At 61.6% G+C, this 20,021-nt stretch overlaps 1 protein-coding gene across 1 annotated transcript; it reads left to right on the top strand.

The window, feature by feature from the left end:
• Positions 1 to 3,850: 3,850 nt before the first annotated feature.
• On the top strand, positions 3,851 to 13,033 carry NES (nestin). Its single transcript, XM_053908830.1, has 4 exons — positions 3,851 to 4,788; positions 5,752 to 5,876; positions 7,621 to 7,694; positions 7,934 to 13,033. The coding sequence occupies exons 1-4, from the start codon at positions 4,009 to 4,011 to the stop codon at positions 12,550 to 12,552; spliced, it is 5,598 nt and encodes a 1,865-aa protein (XP_053764805.1). The 5' UTR covers positions 3,851 to 4,008; the 3' UTR covers positions 12,553 to 13,033.
• The last annotated feature ends 6,988 nt before the right edge of the window (positions 13,034 to 20,021 follow it).

Here is a 20,021-nt window from a genome sequence, read left to right as displayed (position 1 = left end):
GCCTATCTCCCTCTCCTGTCCCTTAAGAGCATTCTAGCAGACCCGTCTGAGCTTCTCTCTCCTCTGTAGGAGGGGGGAAACAGGGGTGGGAGCCGTGCCGCAGGCAGTCAGCCTCCCTCAGGCGGGGACCTCCTGGCACACAAAACCTCCCCTGCCCCTCCCTGTGACCCCCTCTGTTCCCTGCCATCCCTCTCCAGAGTCTGTGTCCCTTATTCAGTGAGGCCCAGAGGGCAGATGAGCAAGCCCCCTGCCCAGGAGACCCCCACCCCTGAGGAGCTATCCCCTTGGGGGCCCACACCCACTCACCTTGGGGGACATCACTCTTCTCTGAGCAGAGGACGGAGAGGCCGTGGGCCGCCCTCCAGGGCTGGCTGCACCCCCAGGGCACCTGCACACAGGCTCCTCCAGCCCCATCTGCCTCCGTGCATGTAGACAAGGCACAGAGTCCTTCCGGGTGGCTCTGGGGGAGCTCTTCAGGGTGTGTGCGGTGCTCAGAGGCTGAGAGGCTGTCGCTTTTAGTTCTGGAGCTGAGCTGGGACATGGGTAGATTCAGAAAGTCTTCATCAAACATGACTCCAACTTTTCTTGCCGTTCAGTCTTCTTTCTCTGGGATCAATTCCAACCTATCAAGGTCCCTCTTAAAATACAGTATCCAGAGGGGCGAGTTTGCGAGTTCGAGCCCCGCGTCAGGCTTTCTGCTGTCACCATGGAGCCCGCTTGGATCCTCTGTACCCCCCTCTCTCTGCACCCCTCCCTGCTTGCGCTCTCTCTCTCTCCCCAAAATAAATAAATAGTTAAAAATAAAATAAAATACAGTATCTAGAACTATACTCCAGGTGTGGAGGGCAATGAGGATGTCAGCACCTCTGATGTGGACACCTCGCATCCATTAACCACTTGCCTGTGTGGACACCCGCTTTACAGTGTTGGTTCACGACAAGCTGTGGTCTGCTAAGACCCTCGGGCTGTCTTCGCTGCACACTCTACTCCTTATTGTTCCTTTTTTTTTTTTTAATTGTGTTTTATTTTATATTTGAGAGCGCATGCACTTGAGCAGGGGGAGGGGCAGAGAGTCAGAGACAGAATCTGAAGCAGGCTCCAGGCTTCAAGCTGTTAGCACAGAGCCCGACCAGGGGCTCGAGAGGGGCTCGAACTCACAGACCTGTGACATCATGCCCTGAGCTGAAGTCGGAGGCTTAACCAACTGAGCCACCCAGGTGTCTCTCACCCCCCCACCCCCCCATCTCCTCACCGCCCCCTCCCGCTTACTGTTCCTTCCTTATGCTGTTGACTTAGAAATCAAAAAACAGGGGCACCTGGGTGGCTCAGTCCGTTGGGCATCCAACTTCGGCCAGGCCATGATCTCATGGTTTGAGAGTTCGAGCCCCATGTCGGGCTCTGTGCTGACAGCTCGGAGCCTGGAACCTGCTTTGGATTCTGTGTCTCCCTCTCTCTCTGCCCCTTCCCCACTCACACTCTGTCTGTCTCTCTCTCAAAAAAAAAAAATAAATAAAATAAAATAATAAAATAAACATTTTAAAAATTAAAAAAAAAGAAATAAAAAAACAGAATTTTACATTTATCCCTATTCAATGTCACCTGGTTCATTTTTTTTTTCTATCCTGTCAAAATCTTTCAGTTCTTGCATAATCTGTAGATTCCACAAATACAGCTTCTATGCTTTCATCCTGGTCTTTAACAAAAACGTGTGACAGTCAAGACCAAGGACAGAGCTCTGAGCGGCGGCCCATGGAGCGTTCCCCACTTTTCTGACATCTCTGGGGATGGCCACTGAACTGTGTGTCTGCCCACTGTGGTACCATGTGGCCCACGTGTCCTGAGCCCGGGCATAGAGCGAGTGCAGCCGAAGGACCTCACAAAAATCCGGGTAATCCAACGCAACCCCAGGGGGAGGAGAGGAGGCCATGTGGCTCTGCTTGTGCCCCTTAAGCACCTGCTGGCCTCCACGAAGGGCCTTCTTCTCCCCAATTTGTCATTGCTTCAGGGATCGGTTATCTGTTCAGATTCTGCTGAGCATTGCTGCAGCTCTGCTAGGCTGTGCTTGCCCCCACCTTCTCCTGCCTTAGGAAAATCAGTACCACACTCTTCGCCAGCATTCTAGAGCATCGCTGCTCCCCACGACCCCCAAACTCACCAAGAGTGTTCATGGGAGAGTTTGCTCCAGTGTAATGGCGTTCATGGTGATGGCCCTCCCAGACCTCCCGACGCTTGGTCTTGTTTGAGCTTCAGAACAAACTTAGGGGAATGGATACATAGTAACCTCCTTTACCAACCAGGTAAACTGAGGGTCGCTTAGAGAAGTTATGTGGCTTGCCCAAGGTCCTTTAGCCAGAAAGTAACAAAAGTCAGACCCGGCGCTCTCTGCATGACACAGTGTCAAGTGTCTCCCACCTGGGTGAGAGTGCCAGGGCCTGTCCACCCCACTGCCACCCACCCCATCCCTCCAGGGAGCCCCATCAAGGACCCCAGGGGATCACGAGTAGGCGGCATCTCTCCCCGCAGCCAGGATCTGAAAGGGGACAGACCGGAAGTTAGCTCTGCTGGACACAGCTCTTGGGAGCCGCCATCCCAAGCCAGACAGCGGGCTTTGTGAGGTCATGTGAGAACGGAGAAGCCTCAGCCTCGGTCTGCACTGACTCAGTTCCTCTGTTCCCCACCCCTCCCGGGCCAATTCCAAAGCGCAGTTGGCCTGGGGACAGGGGTGGGGTATTGGTGGCAGGGCCTTCTGGTCACTGACCCTGTTCCTCCGCCCACCCAGAAGCCCTCTCCGTTCTCGGTGCTCCCCCAGCTCTCTGGCTCCTCCAGGGCTGGGGCGGGGTGCTGACACATAGCAGGTACTCGGTTCATACTTCGTAGCCTAAGTTGGATTTCTGTGAGCAGGAGATCCCCAAGTCTCCCCTTTTGACCCTGCCTCCCCTTTGCATACTGCACATCTTACTTGCCCCTCACTACCCAGCCCCAGGACGCCCCCTCCTCCAGAAGGCCCGCCCAAGTGCTCCCACCCCAGTGAGCTCTGCGCTTCCAGAACTGCAGAACCCTCAAGGGAACGTTTTGAGGATGCAGAGACTGTCAGTAACACGTTGGAACGGGATCTGGCACATTACAAAGGCTGAGTGAATTGGGGCTGCTTGTGAAAAAGAGCGGCCCCTTCCGGGCCTGATCTGTTCGCCACCAGGGGGCACCCTCTGCCCAAAAACCCCCTGACACGGGGGGGAGAGCAGGATGGGGCGCCCCGTCCGGAGCACGGGGATGGGGGGGGGGGGCTCCGCCCCCCCTGAAAAGTGGGTCTGCGATCCTCAGGTCACCCGGAAGAGCGGTAGGAAGGCCGGAGGTGAGTCACGGGGCGCGCACCTTTCTCCGGACCTCTCGGTTTCCCGGGGCGTGAGCACGTGCCGGGCAGTGTCCCTCTGTCGTCTGTCTGCGTTTCAGCAGGGTGAGCACTTGCTACCTGAAGGGCAGGGACACGTCCGGCAGCCCCGTGAGACTCCCACCACTGCCCCCATCGTATGGATGACGAAACCGAGCCTCCGAGGAGCGCAAGAAGCGGTGCCCCTCCTGAGACGCGCCCCGCCGCCGCCCCGGGCCCCGGGCCCCCCTTCCACCGGCCCCGTTCCGCGCACAGTCCGCTTTTATGGGGGGCTATGACCCTTCCTCGCGGCCTCCTCCCTCAGAAGGCCACTGCGTGGCGTCTTTCCCCGCGACTCCAGCACGGCGGGGCGGGGCGCAGGGACGCGGGCCGCCCCGCTTCCCGAACTCCAGGGGTTAAGGCCCGGGTCCCGCCCCCTTTCCCGCCAGCCCGGCGGGAGTATGAATAGCCCCGTTCCCTCCGCGGACGTCCAGTCGCCGGGCCGCTCCTCGCCCCGCCCCGTCATTGTCCCCGCCGGACTCCCTTTCCGTCCCCCGTCCGTCCTCCGAGCTCCGAGAGTCGCTGGCTGCCCCCGCCGCCCCGCGTCTCTCCACCGTCGGCGGGCCAGCCTTGCGAGCAAGATGGAGGGCTGCCTGGGGGAGGAATCTTTTCAGATGTGGGAGCTCAACCGGCGCCTGGAGGCCTACGTGGCGCGGGTCAAGGCGCTGGAGGAGCAGAACGAGCTGCTCGGCGCGGAGCTCGGGGGCCTCCGGGCGCAGAGCGGGGACGCCTCGTGGAGGGCCCGCGCCGACGACGAGCTGGCGGCCCTGCGGGCGCTCGTCGACCGGCGCTGGCGCGAGAAGCACGCGGCCGAGGTGGCGCGCGACAACCTGGCGGAGGAGGTGGAGGGCGTGGCGGCCCGGTGCCAGCAGCAGCGGCGGGCGCGGGAGCGGGCGGCGGCCGAGGCGGCCCGCAGCCGGCGCGAGGCCGAGGCCGAGAAGGGCGCCCGGGCGCGGCTGAGCTCGCGGGCGGCGGAGCTGGAGCGGGAGCTGGAGGCCGTGTGCGCGGCGCACGAGCAGGAGCGCGCCGCCCTGAGCGCCCGGCCGCGCGCCCCCCGCCGCCCCGCCGCGCCCCGCGGGCCCCCCGCGCCGGCCCCCGAGCTGCACGAGCTGGCGCGGCGGCTGGGCGAGGCGTGGCGCGGGGCGGTGCGCGGCTACCAGGAGCGCGTGGCGCTCATGGAGGCGTCGCTGGGCCAGGCCCGCGAGCGCCTGGGCCGCGCCGTGCAGGGCGCCCGCGAGGGCCGCCTGGAGCTGCGGCAGCTGCGGGCGGAGCGCGGCGGCCTCCGGGAGCGCCGGGCCGCGCTGGAGCACCGGTTGGAGGGCCGCTGGCAGGAGCGGCTGCGGGCCACCGAGCAGTTTCAGGTGACCGCGGGGTGCGGGCGAGCGGGGCGGGCCCCGGGGGGGGTGGCCCGGGGATGGGAGCGGGGGGCGGAGGTGCTGCCGATGCGGGGGCCGCTTCTCAGGGAGGCCGACCTGGGGCCGGAGGCCCTTGACTTTCCCAGCTTTGTCTAGAGGAGGGCGGGAACGGCGGGGGTTCGGGGCCCCGTCACAGCGCGCCCCCCACCCCCCCCGCCCCGCCTCGCCTCCCGGGAGGGCAGAGGGGCGCAGGAAGCTCGCGGTGGCCTCCTCCTCACTGTCCGGACGGTCCCTGGGCCTCTCCCTCGGAAGATGCGCACGACACCGCTACCCGCCCCCGCCCGCGCCCCCGCAGCGCGGAGTCGGCGGGTCTGGCCACTGCCCTCCTCCCTCCTACGGGGGGGGGGGGGGTCAGGGGCCCTGGGTGTGCGGCCACCAGCCCTTCTCCCGTGTCTAGGCTTCTCAGCTCTCCTCGCACATTCCAGAGGCCTGGGACAGCTGCTCCCCCTCGCACGGTGCGATGGGACCAGCAGCTGAGAAAACAGCCTCCTGCCTGGGCCAGACAGAGGTCCCCCCCTCCCCCGCCCCGTCTCTCTGAAAAGAAAGATTCCAGAACTTGTGGGAAGCGGAGGGGGGGGGGCTGGTGTGAGGACCAGGAGACCGTGATTGGGACCGGCGGTTGGCCTCCAGCCCTGCGGGGCCCCAGGCCTCTTGATGAATGGTTTTTCCTTCTGCTTCTGCTTCCACTCCCCCCCCCCCAACCCATCTCCTCTCCTCCTTCTCCTCCCCCTTACAGCGGGAGAGGGGCAAGAGGGGCCACCGTCCTCCTCTTGGGAGGGATTCGGGCGGCCCCAGGCAGAATCCGCTCTCCAGAGAAGTCAGGCAGGGGGCCGGAGGCCCGGCTGCCAAGGGGGCTGCAGGTTGGACGGCAACCGCCCCTTCACTGGCTGCCTCTGGCTTGTCCTGCAGCTGGCCGTGGAGGCCCTGGAGCAGGAGAAGGAGAGCCTGCAGAGCCAGATTGCCCAGGTCCTCGAAGGTCGGCAGCAGCTGGCACACCTCAAGATGTCCCTCAGCCTGGAGGTGGCCACATACAGGTATGGGTGGACCCACCCGCCCAGGCACACACACACACACACACACACACACACCCGCGCCCGAGGCAGAGACACCCCCCCCCCCCACCAAGGGGCTCAGGGCCATGGGTGCTGGTAACTGTGCTACCACTAGATTCTGTGATTCTAGACTGATCCCTGCCATACCAGGCTGTGTCCCCCCTGAGCCTACCTGCTCCCCCGTGGTCCAGACCATAGAAGCATCCAGTGCCAGGAAACCCCTCAGGGAGAGGTGATGTTGCCGAGGGGGACGGCCTCAGGAGAGACAGCTGGACATGTGTGGGGCATCTCCATCCAGACCCTCCCCCAAGGGGCTGAAAAGCCCAGTCTGTGTGTGTGTGCTCATGCGGAGGGGGTGATGTCTCCGGGCAGCCCCAGAAAGGAGGAATTGCAGGTGTGGGGGGCGGGGTGGCGCTGACTCACCACCTGACCTGGGCCTCTGTCTCCCTGTCTGGAGACGGGACATGGGCCGGGTGACATCCAAGGCCCCTTCCACACTGACTCCCCCTCAAGCCCCAGGGCCCCGGCCCTGCCTAGCCCTTCTGCTGATCACATTTCCTGTTGGCTCCAGAAAGGCTGAGACCGAGGAAGGGCTGGTCCTGAGTCTGTGGCCTTGGGCAAAGCCACAGTCTCTTCTGGGAAACTGGTCTGCTGGGCCGAGGACCCGGTGATGAGCCCGAGGAAGGGGCTTTGCCACGGAGGTGGGAGGGCAGGGCTAGACACGCTATGAGGACAATGCCCCCAGAATTCACAGGCCAACAAAATCAGGGGGCCTGGGACAGGTTCAGGAGGGCAGGGGAGGCAGAGCCCAGAGAGGGAAGGCCAGTGAGGGTCTTGGGACGGGGAAGAGAGTGTTGTATGGCCACGGAGCCCAGAGCCCAGAGAGCAGGACAGAGGTGTGACCATGGCAGACACTCATCAGACTCAGAGCCCTTGAAGAAGAGTAGAGAGAGAGTAGATGTTCAGCATAGCTTCCCCCTCCCCTATCAGCCCCCTCCTCCTCATTCCCCGTGGGGCACTGAGGCAGGGTCATGGACACAAAGGCCTCCGTTGCCCTGAAAGGCTTGGGATCCAGAGTGCTTAGAGATCCCAGGATGAGGGCCTTGACCCCCAATCAAACCACTGAGGGGAAGGTCTGGGCAGGCTTAGCCACTGGTTTTTGAAGCATGAAAAGGATTTAGAGAGAGAGCGCAGAATTCATTTGCTTTTGTCTGTGAGCAGCTTTGGGGGCCCTGGGGGAGAAGGAGGGAGCCTATATCCCATGGGAACGGCCTGAGAATTCCCATTTCCCCCAGGAAGCCCCCTACTCAGACCCTCCAGAAGGCACTGCGGACAAAGGCAGCAATTAGCATGAGAATCGGCCCCACAGGGAGGATGAGATCACTGGCCTGGGTGTGTGTGTGTGTGTGTGTGTGTGTGTGTGTGTGTGTGTGTGTGTATACACACTGTGGGAATCTGCTTGTGTCTGTGAGTCTAGCCCTGTGCCCCAAATAAGCGTGTGGTGCCGTGTGAACCAAGTGTGTGATATCTGCGGGTCTGTGTCCGTGTGCTTTCACGTGTACAGCCAAGTATAACCCCACGTGTGGCTTTTGTGTGACAGCGGTGACAATGGAGAGGAAGCCTGCGGGGCCAGGGACCGCAAGCTCAGCCGAGTTCTCCGGGGCTGGCTTGCCTGCAGGCCTTTGGGCAGAGGAGGACTGACTGACTCTTCCTCCCTCATCCCCAGGACCCTCCTAGAGGCTGAGAACTCCCGGCTGCAGACCCCCGGCAGTGGTTCCAAGGCTTCCCTCAGCTTCCAGGGTAAGAGGAGGGGGGCCAGATTCCCCCAGACTCTCTCCTTCTTTGCTCTTTATACCCCGGAGCCATTCCTCTCCTGGGAGGCAGGTCTAGGTCTTGACCCCTTGGCCTCATCAGCCGGGTGTGTACTCTCAGCTCCACTAGCCAGTGGAAGGTGGGGGCAGGGCTCACGGCACTCTTGCTGGAAGTGGGGGCCCCTGCCAGTACCTACTGACCCTGTTTCTTGCCCTCTGCCTTTCCAGACCCTAAGCTGGAGCTGCATTTCTCTGGGACGCCAGAGGGCCGGCATCTGGGACCTTTGCTCTCTGCCCTGAGCCCTACTCCCCTCTCCTCACCCTTGCCTGATACCCTGGAGACACCTGTGCCAGGCTTTCTGAAGAGCCAAGAATTCCTCCAGGCCCGTACCCCAACCTTGGCCAGCACCCCCATCCCGCCCACCCTTCTGGCTCCCTGCGCTGTTACAGATGCAGAGATCAAAACCCAGGATGCCCCCCTCTCCCTGCTCCAGCCGCAGCTTGGGAGGCAGTGGGCTCCAGAGGCCATATGGGCTAAAGCCAAGGAGGCCATCACTACCAGCGTCCTGCCAGGACCAGAGGAACCCGGGGGTGAGCAACAAGAGGCCAGTACAGGCCAGTCCCCTGAGGATCATGTCCCCTCAGCCCCACCCCTCAACCCTGACCGCCCTAGTTTAGAGGCCAAAGGTGGAGAACCCAATGGGTCTGGAATGTCCAGCAGATTTCAGGAGGAAGGTGAAGGGCAAATTGGGGGGCTGGCAGAGAAAGAAACAGCCATAGAGGTCAAAATGGTGAACGGTCTGCAGCAGGAAACATGGCAAGGAGATGGGGGTCTGAACATGAAGAAAATCCAGGACTCCCAGGGTCCTTTGGAAAAAGAAACTCTGAAGTCTCTGGAAGAGGAAATTCAAGAGCCACTGATGTCTCTGGAAGAACAGACCCACGAGACACTGAGATCTCTAGAGAAAGAGAATCCAGAATCTCTGCGGTCTTCAGAAGAGGAGACTTTAGACACATCTAAAGGTCTAGAAAAGGAGAATCAAGAGCTATTGATGTCTTTAGAAGAAAAGAATGCAGATGTAGTGAGACCTCAAGAAACAGAGACTCTAGAACTACTTAAGCCTGTAGGAAATGAGGACTCACAGACATTGCGATCTCTAGAAGAGGAGAATCAAGAGCTAATGAGGTCTCTTGAAGGTACTCTAGAGACATTTGTATATCCAGAGAAGGAAAGTCAAGAATTAGTGAGGTCTCAAGAAGAGAACTTTGAGTCAATGAGAGATCTAGAAAAGGAGAACCAAGAGCCACTGAGAACTCTAGAAGATGGGAATCGAGAGAACTTGAGACTACAAGAAAGAGAGAACCAGGAGTTTCTGAACTCTCCGGAAGATGAGAAGCACAAGACCTTGAGAACTCTAGAAAAAGAGAACCAGGAACCACTGAGGTCTCTGGAAGAAGAGGACCAGGAGACAACGAAGGCTCTAGAAAAAGAAAACCAAGAGCCAGTGAAGTCTCTAGAAGATGAGAACCAGGAGACATTGAGACCACCAGAAAAAGAGAACCAGAGGTCCTTGAGATCTTTAGAAGAAGAGGACCAGGAGACAAGGAAGCCTCTAGAAAAAGAGAACCAAGAGCCAGTGAAGCCTCTAGAAGATGAGAACCAGGAGACATTGAGACCACTAGAAAAAGAGAGCCAGAGGTCCTTGAGGTCTTTAGAAGAAGAGGACCAGGAGACAACGAAGCCTCTAGAAAAAGAAAACCAAGAGCCAGTGAAGCCTCTAGAAGATGAGAACCAGGAGACATTGAGACCACTAGAAAAAGAGAGCCAGAGGTCCTTGAGGTCTTTAGAAGAAGAGGACCAGGAGACAATGAAGCCTCTAGAAAAAGAAAACCAAGAGCCAGTGAAGTCTCTAGAAGATGAGAACAAGGAGACATTGAGACCACCAGAAAAAGACAACCAGAGGTCCTTGAGATCTTTAGAAGAAGAGGACCAGGAGACAACGAAGCCTCTAGAAAAAGAGAACCAAGAGCCAGTGTGGTCTCTAGAAGAAGACCAGGCAACATTGAGACTTCTAGAAAAAGAGAACCAGAAGCCAGTGGGATCTCTAGATAAGAACCAGGAGACATTGAGACCTCTAGAAATAGAGGACCAGGAGCCAGTGGGGTCTCTAGAAGATGAGAACCAGGAGACATTGAGACCACTAGAAAAAGAGAACCAGAGGTCTCTAGAAGAAGAAGATGACCAGGAGACAATGAGGCCTCTAGAAAAAGAGAGCCAGGAGCCAGTGGAGTCTTTAGAAGAAGACCAGGCAACACTGAGACTTCTAGAAAAGGTGAAACAAGAGCCACTGAAGTCTCTTGGAAAAGACCAGGAGATATTTCGACCTCTTGAAAAAGAGAATCAACAGTTGTTAAGATTCCTAGAAGAAGAGAGTGCAGAGGTGATGAGATCTCCGGAAACAGAGAATTTAGAATCACTCCAGTCAGCAAGAGAAGACTTGGGAATATTCCAGTCTCTAGGAACTCAAGAGCCCCTGTGGTCTCCAGGAGAAGTGAATCGGGAGACAATGAAACCTCTAGAAAGGGGAAGTCAAGAACCACTGGAGTCGGTAGAAGAGAACCAGGAGACATTGAGGCTCCTAGAACAGGAGAACCAGGAGTCCCGGAGATCTCCAGGAGAGTGGGGCCTAGACAATTCGAGACCTCCAGAAGGGAGAGGTCAGGAAAGTCAAAGGTGCCTGATAGAGGAAGAGACCCCAGAGCAGGCGAGGAATCAGGAGTCCCCGGGGTCTTTGAAAGAGGAAAGGCAGGAGTCCCCGCTGTCTGCCCGACACCAGGGGAGGGAAGAGAGAGTGGCGGACCAGGAACTGGATCAGGAAACGCCCCCCGGTGGGGCCGCAGGGGGCAAGGAGGCCGAGGCAGAGCTGGACGTGAGGGAGTGGGGTGGCCTCCCCGGGAAGTCCGCGGGGCACGGAGAGCTGCAGCTGGCGGCCGCAAGGGAGGTCTGGAGCACAGGGGAGGGGCGCCCAGGGGGCCCTGAGCCCGAGGAGCAGAGGGTCCCGGTTGAGGGAGCCAGGGGGGAGGGAGGCCCCGAGGGCTTCCAGGACCCTGAAGGGCAGCCAGAGCAAGCGGGGGGCCCGGGCCTCCGAGCTCCCCAGGGAGTATTGGAGGGGAGAGACCTGGTGTTGGAAGGCGGAGAAGAGGCCCCAAGGGATGGCCAGGTCTCAGAGGTCGCCTCGACGGCTGTGGGTGAGGCTGCTTCGGGCAGCCAGCAGGGACCAGAGCGGGAGGTGGTGGTGCCACCCGTGGGTGAGGAAGGTTTGGAGGCAGAGAGGAGGCAGGGCTTGGAAGAACCCCAAAAAGACCCAGAGGAGGCAGCTGCTCTGAAACCAGAGCTTTCCAGCCCGGCTGGGAGGAGCACAGACCCCCCGGAGCCTCCCAGGGGCTGGGAGGAGTCGGGCTGGGAGGAGTCGGAGCCCGAGGCCCCCTGGGGGGCAGAGGGGGCGTTCCCTGCCGAGACCCTGTGCCGCGCTCTCGGCGGAAGTGGTACCCCTCAGCCCAGGCCCCAGGGGCCCGAGGACGCAGGGGAAGAGGCAGTGTTAGAGCCAGCGTCCCCGCCCAAGCCATCGGAGCCCCGGTCGCCCACCCCAATCCCTGGAGATGCCCCTGGGCCCCAGCCCCTGGCTGCGGGGAGCCAGGAGGCTGGCTGGGGGCTGGAGGGCCAAGCGGAGGCTCTGGGAGGGGTGGAGGGGGAGCCAGAGGAGCTGGGTTCTGAGGGGAGCCCCGAGGATCTCCAGGAGGAGGGGGAGGAGAACCGAGAGGACAGCGAGGCTGATGAGCTTGGGGAGACTCTTCCTGACTCCACTCCCCTGGGCCTCTATCTCAGGTCCCCCGCCTCCCCCAAGTGGGACCTGCTTGGGGAGCAGAGGCCCCCCCCTCAAGGGGAGACCAGAAAGGAAGGCTGGGATCCTTGTGTGCTGGCCTCTGAAGAGTGTGGGGCCCAGCCAGGGGAAGAGGAGGAGGGGGAGGAGGAGGGGAGGAGGGAGGAGGAATGCGGTCAGGACTCTGACTTGTCAGAGGAATTTGAGGATCTGGAGGCTGAGGGTTCTCTCCTTCCTGGGGTCCCCGGGGAGGCTGTGGAGCCTCCAGGCCAGAGGCCTCAGATGCTGCTGGAGCCTGCAGCCTGGGAAGGGGATGGGGAGTCTGATGGGTTTGCAGATGAGGAAGAGAGCGGGGAGGAGGGCGAGGAAGACAAAGAGGAAGAAGAGGGGAGGGAGCCAGGGGCTGGCCTGTGGGGCCCAGGGCCCTCTGTCAGCACCCTCCGCGCTCTGAGTGGCCCTCAGAGAGGGACCGTCCCGGGCTCTGAGACCGTGGATGTCAGCGTTCCCTGGGACGACAGCTCGCGAGGCATAGCAGCCGATGCCGGTGAGGAGTCCCAGGACAGCACCGAGCCCGAGCCCTCGGGCTCAGAGGAAGAGTCTGACCCTGCTCCCTTGGAGAGGGAGGACCCAGTCCCTGGCCCTCTGGAGAGCCGCTGTGGGGTGGGAGACACGGGCCTGGGGGCAGGGGACACCCTTGGGGTCAATGGCCGGGTCCCCAGCTTGAAGGAGGAGTTAGAGCATGTGAATGGGGGGGTGGTAAATGGGCTGGAGCAGTCAGAGGGAGGAGGGCAGGGAGAGCCAGGGGGCCCCCAGGGGGACCAAAGGAGCCCCTTGGAGGACGAGGAGGAGGGGGGTGCCCTGAAGACTCCTTGGGCAGGACCTTCTCTTCACCTGGGCCCAGGCCAGTTCCTGAAGTTCGGTCAGAGGGAAGGAGACGTGGAGTCCTGGTCCTCGGGCGAGGACTAGAGCGAGAGCCCCTCTCCCCTCACTGAGGACTTGGTGGGGTGGGGGTGGGGGCCCCGAGCCCCCTCCCTGCTCAGAGGCAGCACCCTTAAGTTATGATCTCCTGACCTGTGGTTTCTGTCCCTGAGGCCTGACTGGCCAGGGCGAAGCAAGGGGTGGCACAGGGAGACGCTCCAAGAACAGAGGCCCCCAGACCCTGCGAAGGGGCCACCCCGCCGGCACTGTCCCTCGAGGCTTAAGCCAGCTGAACCGCTGTAGGACTAGGCCCTTTCCTGACACCCCCTTTCTCCCCCTCCTGCCAGTGGGGGAGGGCTCCTCCCAGGAGAGGGGGCTGTGGCACCCTTCACCGTGATGTGCCCCCTCATCGCACCTTCTTGGGGTGTCTGGCCACCCGTGAGGGTGTGTTCCCATGTCCTGACCCCCTGTGTTCCTGCCCCCTCGTGTCTGGCTCATCCCTGCCTGAATAAAGTCATGCTTCCACCTACCAAGTCTGGACGCCTCCTTCCCTAATTTGGGGGTCCGCAGGGCGGGCAGAGTGACTGGGGGAGGAAGCAGGGTGTGCTAGTGCCAGGGCCCGGCCACCCTCTGAGGACAGGAGGAGCCGGACGACCTCGTGGGACCAGGGGCCGGCCGGGTGGCAGTCCGGGTGACCCCAGGGCTGGCAGAAGCCAGGCCCATCATCATCTCTACCCACAGCGCTGATGACAGGGGATTAGGCCCAGGGCCGCCCCACCTTGTGCACCCCCCACCCCCACCCCGGCCCCTCGGTGCCGCCAGTATAATGAGCCCCTTGCGTCCAAACCCAAACAGTTGTCTGGCCTGGCCTGTGATGTCTCCTCCGAGTGGCCGGGTCAGAGCAGGATGGGGGAACAGGAGGCTCGCTCTGCCTCAGTCTGGTTGCGTGGCCTCTGGCCAGTGTTTGGCCTCTCTGAGCCTCAGATTCAGCCACACGGTGAGGGGCGCTGGGCTGGGGGGCAGGAGGAGGCTGGGGGGAGTGGGAGCCGCGGTTTAGATCTTCCCCGGGACTTGCCTCTCGAAGAGCGATGCTGATGTGAGGGAGGGGTAGGCCAGCAGGTGCGAAGGACCCAGGGGGCTATGCTGTCAGCTGGGGTTTGGCCTGGGGTCCCCCCCACCCCCAGCCATAGCTTCTTCCTGCCCCCATCTCTCTTCCCAGGAGTCCTCTGGGTCCCTGTGGGGGCAGAGGGAGACGAGGGGTTCCTGGATGAGATGGGGCCCTGGAGCCTGGATGCCCAGATAGAGAGCAGGCCCGGCCCAGGCCGTCCCTCTAAGTGTCCCCGGTGGGGGCGGGGGTGGGGCTGCCCAACAAGCGTTCCACATTTGGAGGCAAGCCCAGGTCCCGGAGCGGGGTCTTCCCCTCCCCAGGTCCAAGGCCAAGGGCAGGGGGACAATGAGAGGGGAAGTCCCAGCCCTGCTGGCCCCCACTCAGGACCTCTGGCCAAGGAGGGGTAGACAGGAGGTGCCCTGATAGAATTGTACTGTCTGCTTCTCTGCACACGCCTTTCTCCTTCTCCGCTTGGGAGTCTCTGTCTCGGGGCCCCAGGCCCCCATGTCACACACACCCCTGCCCGTGGGTTCAGGATCTTGGGTGTCCCCACCCTTCTGGCCAAGCCCCCTCTCTCCTTCCTGCTCCCACTGCTGACAAGGCCTCGTCTGACCCTGCTGGGCATCCAGGACAGTAAGGCCGACTCCCTGCCCCTCCGAAAGGGACAGAGGAGCACTGTGCTTGATTTCCCCAGGCCCTCGGGCACCACCGCCTGGGCGAGGGGCCAAGGACAGAGGCCACGCCAAACAGTCCTTCCCTGTCCCCGGTGCCCATCCTGCCCGTTGACACTGGGATCCCTGGTCCCCAACAGAGCTACCCACACGGTCCTAAATGGGGGTGGGAGTGGGGAAGGATGCAAGTTAGAAGTGAGGACCTTCCTAAAGGGGGTACGGGGGTACGTAGCGGGAAGCGTGTTCTCTTTGGAAATGGCAGTGTGTCTATGCAGCAGACAAACGAGGGTTAGACAGTAGGAGGGACACTCCTGGTGGGGATAACAGCTGTGAGTGTCACTTTTCGATAAATATCTGCTGAGCATCTACGTGCTGTGCCCCACGCAGATCCTGGGAACCCAGGGTTCCTCGCTCCCTTCTAATTGAACGAGGGCTTCTGAGTGGAAGTCATGTTCGAAAACAGACGATTAGGAGGCTGTGGGAGCACAGAGCTGGGGACCTCACCTGATCTGGGCTGAGGGAGTATGGGGACAGGTGGAGGGGGAAGCCTGCCCCAAGAACCTGAAGCTGGCCAGTGGGGGGAGGATGTGGAGGAGGAGGAGGAGGAGGAGGAGGAGGAGGAGGAGGAGGAGGGAAAAGATCTTAGAGGGAATAGCATGTGCAAAATCCTGGTGCAAGGTGACAGAGTCTGGGCATGAGGAGCAGAAGGAAGGTGTGTGTGGCTGGAGGTGGAGAATGAGGGGGAAGAAGGCTCACAGTGAGACTAAAGAGTCTGAGTCACTGGGCCCAGGCCTCACCAGGTGGCCAGGAAGTACACCCTTCTTCCTGGGGGAACGAGGAGACTCTGAAGGGCTTGGGGTCATCAGGTTGGGCATGACCAGGTTTGCATTTTCAAATGCTGCTGATGGGTGGATAGGAGGGGGCAGGAGTGCTCCAGGGAGACTGCTGCAGTGGTCTGGGAGGGGCACTGGTGGCGGTGGGCACGACGAGGGTGTACAAAGGGAAGCAGGTGACCTGATGTGGGGGATGGAGGCTGATGTGGCCGCAGAGGCTCCCAGGGTTTTGGCTTGGGCAGCAGGAGAGGGCCGTCCCATCTTCTGAGCTGGAGCATCCGGCAGGAAGTTGCGACCTCCAGCAGAGAGGGCCAGGGTGGAGACAAGAGCTAGAGGGTGGTTGGCCTAGAGGTCACCTGGAGAGAGCCCGGGACGGAGTCCCCAGGTACCTCCCCGCAGAGAGGACATACTTGTGCAGGGCCTGCAGGAGAGGCCAGGCAGTAGGAGGACCCCGTCATCTCAGCTCCAGGAAAGCACCGCTTTGGCCAACACAGTGCCTCTGGGGGCCCTTGAGATGGAGGGATGGACGGATGGACGGATGGACGGACAGATGGATGGATGAAGGAAGGAACAGACTAAGGGCTGTGATGGAGTCAGACCTCAGAAGCACTTCGGAGGGTGGAGTCCCCAGAGAAGGGAATGATCAGGCAGCACCCCCCCCCCCCGCCACCCCCCCCTCCCAACACGAGGACAAGTGGGAGGTTATTCTGGGGCCTCCACTGAGTAAATATAGCCTCTGAACTGGGTGGGGGTGGGGTGGGGGGCCGGAGGTGGCTTCCTCGGTTTGTTTGGGGCACTTCCTTATAAGGCTGTGCCGGCTGAGGCGCCAGAGGGTGAGGTCAGGGGCTGAGCTCTCCATTCAGCCAGGCTGATGCTGTCCCTGTCGCTGCCACGGGCCCCACTGCCCGCCACCCGCCGGGGTCTCAGAGGAAATCAAAGGCCTGGGCTCTGGGCTCCGGCCCAGGGAGCTCAGACGGGGCCTCTCAAAGGGCCCCGCGGCCTTCCTGCCTGCTGTGCGAGCCCAGTGCAGGGGTGCGGAGGGCGGCCGTCCAGGGTCCCCTGAGAAGGTGCTCCTGGGTCTCCCCTCAGTGCAGCAGTTGCTGTGGCTCCCAGAGTCTCACCCGTACTCCTCCCACTGCAGGCCGCCCCTCTTCCTCTTACAATCACTCAGATTCACTCACTGCTTCCAAAGGCCCTGGCCCTGAAGCCCCCCCTCAGCCCCCCTCTCAGCCCCTCTTTGGGGACCAGCTGCTGCCACTTGACCCTGTGGTGTCTCAGCTGCCGTCTGCTCTGCCGTCCTTGGCAGCCAGGGAAGGAGGAATGTGGTTTAATTTCAGCTGGAATGTGCCCTCTGGGCTGCCCGCCGGCGGGGGAGGGGACGGGGACTGGGCCCACCCAAGCCCAAGAAACCCAAGAGGATTCTGGACTGGGGGACAGGCTCCTGGGTCCCCACCGGGCCCACTCCCACCCTGCAAGGGAGGCTCCGGTCCAGGACGCATCCGACAGCAGGCTGAGTGTTTTTCGAAGCTGGGGCAGGACATGCTCTTTGTGAACGTGGCGAGTGCTGACACACAGGACCCAGGTGCCACCCCTGAGTCCGCAGGTGTTCGGGAAAGACAAAGAGGGAGCCTCAGGCGGCTGATGCCGCTGGCTCAGGGACGGAAGAGGGACCGAAGTGAGGGCCTGAGGCCAGGGCCCATGGAGTCTGCGGTGGGAAGCAGGGGGAAACACAGAACTGTTTCCTCTGTCTGCACGGGGGCCCTTTCCCTCCCCTCCCCAACCTAGCACCCCACACCCCGATCAGACTCGTGTCTTCTCCCACATTCCAGGAGCAGCCTATTTTGGCTCCTGCTCCCCCACGCCTTCCCCAGGCCCCATTATTCCAGGGTCCCCTCCGGGAACCTAACGACAGGGATAGAGCCCAGACCCCAGGGACCCAGGTCCTGGAACCCTCTTGTCCCCTGCAGTCTTCTCTCCCAGTGTCACAAGCTCCCCTCCTCCAGCCCCATTCACCCTGCCCACCCCCATGACTCAGCTGTGGCTCCAGAAATAAACGGAGGCAGATGCCAGGGGGCCACCGTCGAGGAACCACCTCCCAGCAGCTGTGGGCTCAGCTGCTGACAAGCCAGTGCCCCAGGGTCCGGGGAAAGGTGGCCGGAGGGCTTCGGGGTGGGGAGGTGCCCCACCAGCTCTGGCCCTCGGTCAGCCTCCCTCACCAGTCACAAGCCCACCCTTCCCCCTGCTCTCCCTTCTTCTGTCCTATCCTCTACCTGCCCTTCCCCCTTCTCCCCGGCCCCCCCCACAACTCCCGAATCCCTTGGTTTCTCCTGGGATCCTTCCTTTTCTAGTCACCCCACATGTCACAGAGAACGTCAGCTCACCTTGATGGGGAAACTGAGGCACGGAGAAATGTCCCCTGCCAATGCTACTAAGAGTCCCTAGATGCCTCTTGGGGGCCATAAACACGGGTCAAGGGGCTGTGGGATGCTCCCCTTAAATGTCCCAGTCCCAAGGGGTCAGCAGCCCTCCCTCGGCTAACAAGCTATCCAAAGACTAAGGAAAGAAAACATCAGGAAATAAACACAGAGGTCGCAAGATCCACCCACTCAGACCATTAAATAGAGTCCAGAGTCCTTCGGTGGGCGAGTTGCCTCACATTCTTCCTCCTTCTCCCTCTTTCTCGGTTTTCCTCCCTTTCCAGCCCCTTCCTCCTGCTCTGCCCCAAATCTTTTGGTTCTTCCTTCCTGGGAGGAAGTGGGCTGCTTTGCAGCAGGTGGGGCAGGAAGCTACTAGATCTCAGGAAGGAGTAATGAAAGAACCTGGGTCCTCACTTCAGGCAGGGATCTGACTGCAGCCCCCAGGGGGCGCCTCCCACCCGCAGGGGTCTGACGGGCTGAGCATTTTTGGAAGTCTTTGCATGGCCCGGACAATGGGGCCCTTTCTCTCCCTGTGCAGGAGACAGGCCTACAGACAGGGCCTCGGGGCTGGGACAAAGGCCCCAGTGAGGTCAGGGCACTGTGTAGGAGTTGGGGGTGGGGAGGTGGGGACCGGGGGAGGAATGGGGAGGTGGGGTGAGGGTCAGAGCAGTCTGGGGGGTTGCTGGGGACCACGGTCATTGGAGGGCCTCTGGAAGGGCCATCTCAGCGGCCTCCAGGCCCCTCTGCGACCGATGGCCAAGCACCTAAGGCTGGACCTCCCTTCTCTACTCGTATCCATACGCGCTGACCTCATCCCAAGAGAACAGGAGACCCTGAGGCGGACCCCACACTAGACATGCGGGAAAGAGGCCGAGTTGAGCCACACATCCAGGGGTTTGACAGGGTGGGCACATGGTCTGTGCTGTGCCCTGGAAGGTGTCCCCTGCTCCGGGCTCTTCCCAGATGAGGTGCCAAAACCCCATCCCCCGCCATCTCGCTCTCTCTCTCTCTCTCTCTCTCTCTCTCACACACACACACACACACACACACACACACACACACGGGTCAGCACTGGATTCTATTCAGGGTGCTGAGTCATCCCTGGACCGGCTCCCCCTTCTCCAGGAAGCCCAACAAAGCAGGAGAAGGCTTCCGTTTCCGGCCGCCTTGCTGAAGCAGCCAGCAGGTGTCGGGAGGGGGAAAGGATTCGAGTTCCGGCTCTGTGTCAACCTGTGGAACTGCCCTTCTGCACAGGTCGGACGGCGGCCCCCAGCCTGCCACCGTGGGGGAGATCCAGTGAGGAAGTGTTAGCCGCAGGGCTGGGAAACCCAAGCCCCCTCCGGCTCGCCCCCAGGAACCCTCTGGGAAAGCCAGCTGGCCGTCTCAACCCCGTCACCGTGAGGATGTTTCCCAGAGAGCCTCCCTTAGGAGCCCAAGGACAGACGCCGCCCCCCCTTCAGCCTCCTTTCTCCTCTTCAGGCCCTGCCTTCAAAGACCCATCTTGTCTCCCTCAACTCACAAATCCACCTAACGCCTGACATCCGAACAGGAAACGGACTAGGCAGTCACAGGCAATCCAAGTACAGAATAAAAGGGGGGTCTGCTCTGGCCTCAGGACCATTTTCCTCCCTGTGGCTCGCGGAGAAACAGCCCCATTCGCGAGCCTTGGGAGGCTGGGTTGTGTGGGGAGGGCAGGGGGAGGGCAGAGGGAGGGGCAGGTGAGCCCTGCGGGAGGAGAGGGGTCCTGGTGGTCGGTGGGTCTGGGAGGTCGTGCTGGATGCCCGGACACAGCTGGTCTGGGGGTCTCCGTGCACGGTGGGCAGCATGGCGGGGAGAAGCCCCCAGCTCCTCCCAACAAGCACCTGTCCTGCGGGCCTCACTATCTCTGGGTCTTTCTATGCGGCTCGCACGCAGCCTCTGTGATTTGCCCCCGGTCTCTGACTTTTATCAGGTTTTCCCGACTTGCAGGGAAGGACGAATCGCCCACGTGGGCGAAGGCGGTTAAGAGCCGGCACAAGCAGAAGTGTGAACACCTGGCAGCGTGTGCATGTGCGCGACTGCGCCAGGGCGAGGGCCGGGACCCGCGGCAGGAGTTACCCCGTCCGGAAGGCACACGACCACGAGGCCCAGTAAGGCACAATCCTGTACACGCACACCCGCGGCCGCTCATTCTCTCGGGTTCTGAGTGACCTCACCATCTCAACCTCCGATGACTCACAGCCCCCGGGGCCAGCGCGGCACGGCCGGAAGTCACCCTCCGCCCGGCAGCCCGCTACCCGCTTCCCCGCCCGACGGCTCCGAACCAGAGGTCGCGGCGCCCCCTGGCGGTCCCCCGGGACTCTTGCGACTCCCGGCGCCGAGCCCGGCGCACGCACGCGCACACGGCACCCTCAGGCCGACGTGCCTGAGTCCACAGCGCCCTCTGCCGGGCACAGCCTGGGAGACCTACCAGGTCACTCCTCGAGCCCAAGGCCACCGCAGGGCTGGG

The sequence above is a fragment of the Panthera pardus genome, unplaced genomic scaffold (genome assembly GCF_024362965.1).
Source record: "Panthera pardus isolate Hobbes unplaced genomic scaffold, ASM2436296v1 HiC_scaffold_21, whole genome shotgun sequence".
Taxonomy (NCBI): Eukaryota; Metazoa; Chordata; class Mammalia; order Carnivora; family Felidae; genus Panthera; species Panthera pardus.
This window is presented reverse-complemented; position numbering and strand designations above follow the sequence as displayed.

Bases quoted from the DNA above. Each gene is read 5' to 3' on its own strand.
- NES (XM_053908830.1), top strand. From the start codon at position 4,009: ATGGAGGGCTGCCTGGGGGAGGAATCTTTTCAGATGTGGGAGCTCAAC. The intron at 5,877-7,620 runs GTATGGGTGGAC...CCTCATCCCCAG, and splicing joins CTGGAGGTGGCCACATACAG to GACCCTCCTAGAGGCTGAGA. The intron at 7,695-7,933 runs GTAAGAGGAGGG...CTGCCTTTCCAG, and splicing joins GGCTTCCCTCAGCTTCCAGG to ACCCTAAGCTGGAGCTGCAT.